Genomic DNA, 9242 nt, shown 5'->3' with positions numbered 1-9242 from the left:
GAGCCCCCTCGACCACCACAGCCCATCCCCTCTTCAAGCAGGTCTCTCTTTCACCTGCTTCCCAAGTCACATTATGCCTGGGCTGAAAGGGGGCCTGCTGGCAACACGTTTACCATCACTCAGCCTCCTGGGGCGGGGGGCGCAAGGACCTTTCCCCTCCTTTTCCTCATCCGGCCTTCCCAACTGAAGCAAAGAGGCTCACCACCTCCAGAGGCAAAACACAGGCGGGCTCATGGCCATTCCTCACTGCCCAAAGTGTTTGGAGAGGCAGCACAGTACGACACACACACCCCCCCCCCACACACACATACAGAGTGTCTTCTTACAAATCTCAAAGATGCACGTGCACACACACATGTACCACACTCCAGCAGCCTGCAAGAGCCTCTTCCCACTCTCCCCCCCCCCCAATACAGGGGGTGGTTTCAGTGTGGCCAATACCAAACTACCATTGACAGAATAACGGAAGGATTCCTTCTGCTTGGGGCTGCTTTGGAAGCCACAACCCCGTGGGGCTGGAATCCAGCTTGCGGACAACAGAGGAGTAGAGTTTTCATCTGGTTTCCTTCCAAGCACTAGACCCTCTGCTGCTAAAACAGACCCCCCCCCCCCCCCGTCCCCACCCGCCCCAAAAAACCCCCCCCCCCCCCCCGTCTGCACCGCCTGAGGCTGGCCTGCCAAAGACACCTGCTGGGCTGGCCCCAAATATGGGGATGCACAACTCCACACTTAAGCTTGACACTGAAGGCAATGCAAGAATGGGAACATCCGTTATATTTCTGGTCACTCCTGCCCAATCGCGGAAACTGAAGGAGCCACGAAATGAGGTTCCAGGGGGAGAAAAGGGGACCAGGATGATGGAAACTGAACCACCGCCCCCCCCTGCAGGCCTCCTACCACCGCTCAGGGTATGACCATGAGGGCCACAGAACACCCGAGTGTCCGTATGGACTTGCCAGCTCTCAGCTGCACGACCCAGCCCTGAGGCATCTCCCAAAGGCCGACTGGGCTCCCTGCCCAGACATACCGCGCCGCAGCAGTTCCAGGTAGCTCTTTTCCTCCACGCAGGGCCGGTCCCCATCTTCTGCCTCGTCCAGCAGAGCGGCTCTGGGCATTTGGATGCCTCTCCCTCCTTGGTAGCCGCCCACGGGGGGGTGGGTGCCGGAAAGGTAGACGTTGCTGTTATAAGGGTTGTAGCCAGACGAGTGCCAAGGATTCCCAGCTGGAGAAGAGGCAACAAGAGTGCAGATGTCTCCATTAGCCCCTGAGTGAAAGGGGGATTTTGGAAGACAGCTGGAGTGGGAGCAGCCGCTGAGAATATCGCTGTGGCGATCCGCGTTCCAATCACCACCCAGCCACAAAACTGATCTGGTGATCTGGTGGTCACTCCCTCTTAGCAAAGCCCACCTCGTACAGCTGTTGTGAGGAGGGGGTTATGTATGCCAGCCTATGCTCCAGGAAGGGAGGGAGGGAGGGAGGGAGGGAGGGAGTTTTTTTTTGGGAGGGAGGGATTAAAGCAGGGCAGGGGGACGGGAACATTTGAGTGGCAGGTTCTGAAAACAACTGCCAGGAGCCCTGGACCACTGCACGGCTGCAGCCTTCACAAACGGGAAACATTCCAGTCACCGTAGCTAAATGATCTCTCTGTTATTCGTCTCTCACCTGGTCGCTGCTGCTAATGGTGACGGGAGACAGCCAAAAGTCCCCCATCGAGACCTTTAAACAGCACACGTGCGGATGCGTTTGCTTCACTGCAGGCCGAATTCCAGCCCCTCGGCATCAGAAGAGCCGCCTGTGCTGTGGTCTGCACAAGTCCAGACCCCCGAGGAGACTCCGAGCACCACTGTGTGCCTGGTGCGCCCGCGTGTGGTCTAGCCCTGGAGGCTGCTCCCCCTCTCCCTTGAGTTGCCCGGCCAGTGCCCTGAGGCAGAGGTGTGACGGGAACTCAGAGGAGCTGCAGCTGCCCGAGGAGAACAGAAGTGTGTTCCAGGATCACCATTTTTATCTTCCTTTTGCTTAAGTGGTAATTAAGCAAACCACCACCACACCTTCTCCTGGGTCACCAGCGTGACTGGCATCATGCCAAAGGAGGAGCAGTTTCCTTTTGAGGAACGTGAGTTGCATCGCTGCAGGGGCAGGCCTCAGCAGAGTCCTTCGGGAAGCCACACAGTTCACTTACAAATTTCCCCAATCTGTTGGCTGAAAAAAGGCACAAGCAAATCCCAAAGCGCGTCCACATGGTCAAGTAGTCAAGGAAGTCAAAAAGGGCAGGGCAACGGTGTGTGTGTGGGTGGGTGGGGTTTTTTTAAGGACAGAGGCTTCTATAATAACCAAGGAAACAAAACACATGTTTTTGCCAAACAAAATTCAGCAGGCCACTAAAGATGTTTAAGAGAAATATACCCCTGTCAGCATGCATCCTCAGACTTGGCCTTAGATGACCAAACGATGTGGGGGGAAAGGGAGAAGGCATCTGGTTTCACTGCAGAAAATGGAGGTGGGGGGGGGGAGAGATATCCACACATGAGCCAGTTTGGTCAAAAAGGGATGACAAAGCCTGAGTGTCAGCTAGGCAGGCCTCTAGCTGCCACGAGAGTGAGGGGGTGGCGCTGGAATTTTGACTTTCGATCCTGCTGTGTCTTTGCTGCTCTGCTGATCTTGCAGCCCATGCTTTTAGCCCTTGAATGCCGGCTGGTGTCTTTCTCCTGAGAATTTCGGCCTGTTACTTTGGGGGGCCCTTACCTGACCTCTGACTGGCCCTGGGCCATCGGGGGACCCCTCTGAGTGATGCAGATCGGTATGGTCCGCACGCTTATGGTTGGTTCTAACGCACAGGAGTTAAGGTATCTGCATACTTTCATATGTCTCAATAAACTTTACTTCTTTGGATGAAAGCTATCGGGAACCGATTGCTGCGTGAGTCTGACACTGAGACTAGCCGGCAAATGATGAACTGGACTCAGGCCTCAAAGTCAGCGGCAGCGGCTACCCCCCAACAGCCCCACCCCCCCCAGCTCAGCCAAAGAGAGAGACACCCACTTTTCACTCCATTCTTTATCACAGCTATCAACAGAATCAGGTCCATCGTTTAAGACTATTTATTTACCCGTTCTCCACCCTCCATTCTCACAACCCAGGTATACAAAGGGTGAAACACATGCACACGCCATCCAGGCCCATGACAAAGCTCTCGGGGGAGTAGAAGTGGGGGCAAACCAAGAAGTCAGAGAGAAGGGATGGAAGCAGGGCAACAAGGTGTAAGTTTGAGGGGGGGCGGGCGGGCGGGCAGGGGGGGGGCTGTGAGCACCAGTGTAAAAGCAATGGCCTAAAAAAGAAAAGAGTTTGTACAGAACTGGAATGTGAGCTTCCTGAACATTTAACACATGGCGTGCTTGAAGCCAGTCTCCCTGTGACAGGAGGACTGGGAACTAACAGTAAGCACACAGATCCAGGCAAGATCCAGTCAACGGCAAGACCAGTGAGCTTCTTTGTCTCAGATAAACTGGTGGAAATGAATTAAGTCTGTAGGAACCAAGCAGCAGCAGCAGCAGCAGCAGCAGCACAGGGATGCCTGACTCTGGCGGCCTTGGAGGATTCTCTGAGCCGCAAGCAAGCCTAAAGACGGACTATTTGCTACAAAACAGGGCCCTGCAAGTATCATGGAAACACCCAGCGCACAGAGACCGTCGTCACTGGAGCTGTTTGTAGGTTAGGTTGCTGTTGTTGCTTTTCAATTCACTGTCGCAGGACAGCGATCCACAAGGAAGGGCCTGCTGCCCCTCAGGAGAGCCACGTGTGCTCTCGGGCCGCTCTCGAGCAGTGCGAAGCCTCACCCTGTGTGCTCATGAGCTCAGTGGGCTCAGTGCGGAGCCAACAAACCAAGGATAAGCAGGGATGCTGAAATCCAACACCTTAACAACGTCTCTGCCCAAAGCGGAGTGCTGATGCTGGCTGACGGCTATTTCCTAGGTGCCTTGTTGCCAACGTCCACTGCTACCTCCCCAAATTTATTGTTTTTATATTCAGTAGAAACATAAAAGGAAGGGAAGGTACCCCCAAGGGTCATCTAGTCCAACCCTCTGCACAATGCAGGAAATTCTCAGCTACCTGCCCCCCTCCCCCCAGTGACTGGAGGAAGGCAAAAAAAAAAAAACCCTTCCAGGATCCCTGGGCCAATCCGGAATTCCTTCCTGATCCCAAAGTGGAGACTGACATTACCCCTGGGGCATATAAAAGTATTTTGCTTTCTTCAGGAAATGTAGAGATTGTGGAATTTCAGTTTTTGAAAAGGGAGGTGAGGAGGAGGAACGTCAAAAGCTCTGCAAGGACCGAGGCTGAACTGGCTGCAATGCACAGAGCAGAAGAGTCCTGCCACCGGGCACTCCAAGGACCCTGCATGGAACTTGCAGTCGCTTCAGGCTCCCCCTTGGCAACTGCCACCAGGGTTAGAGACTTGGGGTTTCCTTGCTGGAAGGAATACTTAGCTCCCCGGGATTTCGAATCCCATAGTCAACTGCAGCCGTGCAGCTTAGCACTAGGAGGCCAGATGACCTCGGGTGAAAGCGGGAGAGCACAAAAGGCTGCACACTCCTACGGACCCAGCAGTCTCCCCCCGAGAGCCTCTGCTGGGAAGGAGCAGGCTTACCTCCTCCGGAGCCGTATCCACCAGCGCCACCGCCGGCCCCTCCCATGGGCGCCCCGCCCCCAAAGTGCTGTGGGAACTGGGGCAGCGTCTTCTTCCGCTTCCGTTCCACTTCTTCTTTATCTGCAGACAGCGACACGGGAAGGGTCACCGTGGATCGGACCTGCCAGGCTCGTGTGCAAGAGAAGGCCCACGGCACCCCGGGGAGGAGGGGGGGGGAAGCGTCATACCTTCCACCACCGGGTAGTAGGTGAACTGCTTTGAGTCGCTCACGTCGCCCCCTCGCTTGCGCTTCAGCTGCAGGAACACCGTGACCGGGCGGTCTATCTTGCTCTTGTGGTAAGGCGGGGTGCGGAACACGATGGCGTACTGCAGGGGCGGAAGGGGAGCCGAGTCCTGCCAGGCAGCCAGACCACACCCCCTCCCCCGCAGGCGGCCTCTGCCCCTTCCCACGCCACAGGCAAGCCGGGGGGGGGGCAGCAACCCCCCCCCCCTCCTGCCCTCTAGGCAGCAAACCTCCCTTTTCCAGGGGAGTGGGCGGCGGAAAGGTTTCGTTTGCTAATACATCTGAGCGGCCTTTCTGTTCATCACAACGCTCGGAGCAGCACACAAAAAGAATACTAAAAATACTAATGTTTGAAAAGCACACCCCTTGAGGGCCACCTCAGTTTCAGGGTGGAAACTTTTGGGAATAAGTTTGCTTGTTTTAAGACTCTGGCAAAAAAGTACATAAAGGTGAAATCTGGCCAGTCTCCTGGGCAGAACATTCTCCAGTGAAGGCCCCACACACACACACCCCTCACACACACACACTCACCCCCAAAGAGCCCCCAGCCCGCATCCCTAAGAGTCTTGCCTCTGGGACTGACTGGCATTCCCCTGCGGAGCTCCACAGCTGGGAAATAAAGGCAAGGCGGGTCCAAAGATTTAAAAACAAGGTCTCAGGTGACTTTGGAGTAAGTATACCCAAGATATTGTGGATATGTCGCAGTACATCATTCCAGAATGAACTAATTTTTTCGCATTCCCAAAAGCAATGCGCAAAAGTTCCTATTTTTTTGCAACCCTTCCAGCAGTCTGGCGAATAGTTAGATGTTATGTGAGACAGTCTCTGGAACGTCGTACATTTTGGGTTCGAAGCTAAATGGTTGTCAATTTTAGAAGCTCTATCAGACAAAAAATTTATCTCAGCATCCTAGGATAACTATGTTAAATGGTTGTGAGGATTTTTTAATGGTTCAAATAAAGTACAGTAAATAGGCTTTGGTAAAACTTGATTTGTGGGTAGTACTTTGTGTTTAATATGGTTAGATATATCATTGAATGTCTACAGATATTCTTGAGGGCAGAAGACACTTGGTTGTATCTAAAGCAACAAACAGTACAGGCATCAATTACAAATTGAGGCTAAAATAAGTTACTTTGTTCAAGGATTTATTGAAGAATGTATCATTCTTTAAAGCTTACTTTTTTGTAATTAGTGTGTTGGTTTGAATGTATAACTGTTCTTATGACCTTTATGTATATTTTTATTGTTATATTTGTTTTATTGTTTTAATTCTACCAATAAAATGTTAATGAGAAAAAGGCGGCTATGAAGTCCTGAGCACCACATGACAAGGCAACCTCAGCACCAACGCTGCAAGTTCCCCTGAGGAGAGAATCCGGGGGGGGGGGGGGGGGGGCACAACATCAACCCCCAAGATCAGCTCTACAAGCTCAGCCCAGGGAAGGAAGGCGGACTCTGGCCACCGGCAAAGGCCCCTGTTACTAACAAGCCACCCAGAGCCCAAAGGAGAGGCCGGGGGAATCTACATTTAGTGAACGAACATTTCCCCCTTAATGTCTGTCACTGGGAAAACAAACCTGCTTGGCACAGAGAACACAACCCCATCCCCGTTTGGGGCAGAACTCCAGCCACGGGTGCAAGTCACCAGGCCCCACTTCGGAGGACCACGGGTGCCACACACACAGCCACCTGACCTCTTCTCGGGCCCCAGTCCTGTTCTGGAGCTCAGGGGGTGGGGGTGGGGGCATGACTCGGTGCTGGGCTTTGGTTCACGTCCTCTCTAGACACCATACCTGTTTGTGCACGTCTGTGGGGGAGAAGTCCCCAAAGGCCTGCCAGCCATTCTCATCGTCTTCATAAAACCGCACCTCAATATCATCTGGAGAAGGAAGGAAGGAAGGAACTCGTTGGGAGAATATCAGTTCTGGCGCCAGAGAACACAGACTCCCAGAAACTAGCAGGGCTGTGTCCATTTCTCAAGATTTACCCCCCCACACACACACACACACACAGAGACACCTCTCTCATCTGTCTGCTGGGCTAACGACCCCTCTGCATCCCCCACACATCCCCCTCACCTACTTCGACCCCTCCATGCCTCTTAGGGCTCTCCCCCCCCCCCCCCCGGCCTGCCTCTCCCCCGCTGAAGGCGAGCCTTGCGCGTGTCCGTCAAGGGAATCAGAGCCACACTCTTCCCGAGGCCCCCATCTCCCCAGCAGCAAAGACCCTTCCCAAACCGCTTGCAGGCTCTCAGACCCCACTGAAGAGGACCACACGGCCAGCATCTATTCCGTAGCAGGCTGGTCTCGAAGACACCTGAACGACGAAAGGTGCATATTTGGAACAGCCTAAGGAGACGGAAGGAGCCACGGGTCTGAGAGGAGCAGCCCCACGAGGCCCGATCCGCCCACACGTCCAGAGGCCAGCCGCCTCTTCTCTCCCCGGTGCCCAAAGCTGCTTTCAGCTCCCCGTTCTCAACACCGAGGCAGAGAGGAGCACGTGGCACGGGAAACCCCACGGCCGTCTGCCAAAGAGAACGCACGGACAAGGTGAGGGAACAGGTCAGCCCTTGCCTTTCTGGACTTTGTCACACAGCAGGTACACTTCGTCTCCACCCCGCACGGAGCCAGCCGTCTTATCCATCCGGGAGATCTTCAGGTTGGACGCTCCGGGGGACTCTGCAGAACAAGAACCAGAGCCCTCTAAGCGAGACGCACACATGGGGCCGCAGCCGCAGGAGAGTCTGTCTGCAGCTTTGGACAAGAGGCGAGGCAGAAACGCTCCGTAAGACTGGCCGGCCATACCTACAGCCTCAGAACCCCCCGCCCCCCCAATTATTTGTCATTGCCTTGCCACCCCCACCCCACCCCGCACATCACTCCCAAGTGCCTCGGAGACACTTTTGAACTGCCTGAGACTCTTGCTGCGTCCACTTGTGCCGTGCAAACGGTTAGCCCCGGGGGCCAGGGAGCCTCTGCTCTGCAGACCCCAACTTCAGTTTATTAAACTTTGTCTTAGAAGTAGTTGCTAGGCCCAAACCCTCAGAAAGGGTGGTCAGCACTCTGGGAGAAGACCCTCACAAGGAGACCGTCCAGAGGGCACACTCGCTGCCAGCTAGGCCTCGGCCTCTGCTGCCATGGGAGTAAGGGCCCGCTCTGGAATGTCAAGTTTCTATTCTGTGGTGTCTCCACAGTTTCTGTGATCTGCCTTGCTCACACACTTGATCTTGGTTTAGTATTTCGCCTGGGAAGAAAGGCCCATTATTCTGGCGGGCTTTTTACCTGGACCCTGATTGGCCCTGGGCCATCAGGAGGTCTGCTTGAATATACCATCTGTTGGCTATGCGCGCTTTTAGTCAGTTCTAACACGAGATGTCTACGAAAATCTGCATACTATCAATGCTCCAATAAACTTTACTTTGAATTAAAGCTGTCGGGAACTGATGGCTGCAGGAGTCTGACACTCAGCCCCTCGGCCCCTCGGCAGTGGGAGGCCTTAATCCTGGGGGCCCGAAGAGCAGGTGGTGGGGAGATCCTCCGAGCCCCAGCAGCCCAAGTCACCCGCCAAAATCGAGCACCGCTGTTACAACCCCCCGTCCCTACAGAAGAGCAAGGACCACTTCAACAAAGGCCCCTGGCCATAAGCAGAGCTCAGTTCTTGTTCTTTTAACAAAACCAACAAAACAGAACGCCAGCACTAAAACAGGGAAGCTTTCACCTGCTGGGTTAGGAACTAAAAAACTGAGCACTGCCTGATTCAGGGGGGGGGGGGACAAAGGGGAACACAGAGGTGATGCCCTGCTTAAGCACCTGACAGATCAGAGAGCCTCAGAAGCCGAAATCAGGGTCAGCGGTCACGCCACACACACACACAAATGTGCGCCCTGCGGCTGCTTCAGTTTAAGGATCCTGAGCATACTGAGGCCGCCCGGGCAGAGGAGCTGCTGGTGCTGGTCAGAAGCCAAAAGCCCTCCCTCCCTTCCATCCTGCTTCATCACACCCACCCAGCCCCTCGAGGACTTGAAGCTGCAGAGGGCATGATTTGGGTACGACATTCGTGTGGAAATTTAACGTGTTTTATTTAAAAGATTTTTATGCCGCCTTCCATCCCCAAGGCAGCACACACAGAACATTAGGAAAATTAAAACATTAAAATTATAGAATATTTCAATAAAGACACATAAATGCCACCCAAACCAGGGAGGAGGGCCAATGACTGTTACTGGGGGTATGCCGAGCAACACCAAAAAGAAACCTTCACCTGCTGGCAGCAGACACGGGCAGAGGGAGACACGGGGGGGGGGGGGCCAAA

At 54.2% G+C, this 9242-nt stretch overlaps 1 protein-coding gene across 1 annotated transcript in view; it reads right to left on the bottom strand.

Moving 5' to 3' along the window:
- NFKB2 (nuclear factor of kappa light polypeptide gene enhancer in B-cells 2 (p49/p100)) overlaps positions 1 to 9242 on the bottom strand; it is a 42649-nt gene that overhangs the window by 7486 nt on the left and 25921 nt on the right. The window contains exons 7-11 of the mRNA XM_015412193.1: positions 7505 to 7609; positions 6725 to 6810; positions 4873 to 5011; positions 4646 to 4765; positions 1028 to 1222 (exon numbers count right to left, since the gene is read on the bottom strand). Of these exons, the coding sequence (XP_015267679.1) occupies positions 1028 to 1222; positions 4646 to 4765; positions 4873 to 5011; positions 6725 to 6810; positions 7505 to 7609 (645 nt within the window). The remainder of the gene's footprint in view (positions 1 to 1027; positions 1223 to 4645; positions 4766 to 4872; positions 5012 to 6724; positions 6811 to 7504; positions 7610 to 9242) is intronic.

This window comes from Gekko japonicus, unplaced genomic scaffold, assembly GCF_001447785.1.
Source record: "Gekko japonicus isolate JY-2015 unplaced genomic scaffold, Gekko_japonicus_V1.1 scaffold2413, whole genome shotgun sequence".
Lineage (NCBI taxonomy): Eukaryota > Metazoa > Chordata > Lepidosauria > Squamata > Gekkonidae > Gekko > Gekko japonicus.
The sequence above is the reverse complement of the archived record's forward strand: the minus strand, read 5'-3'. Positions and strand labels throughout refer to the sequence as shown.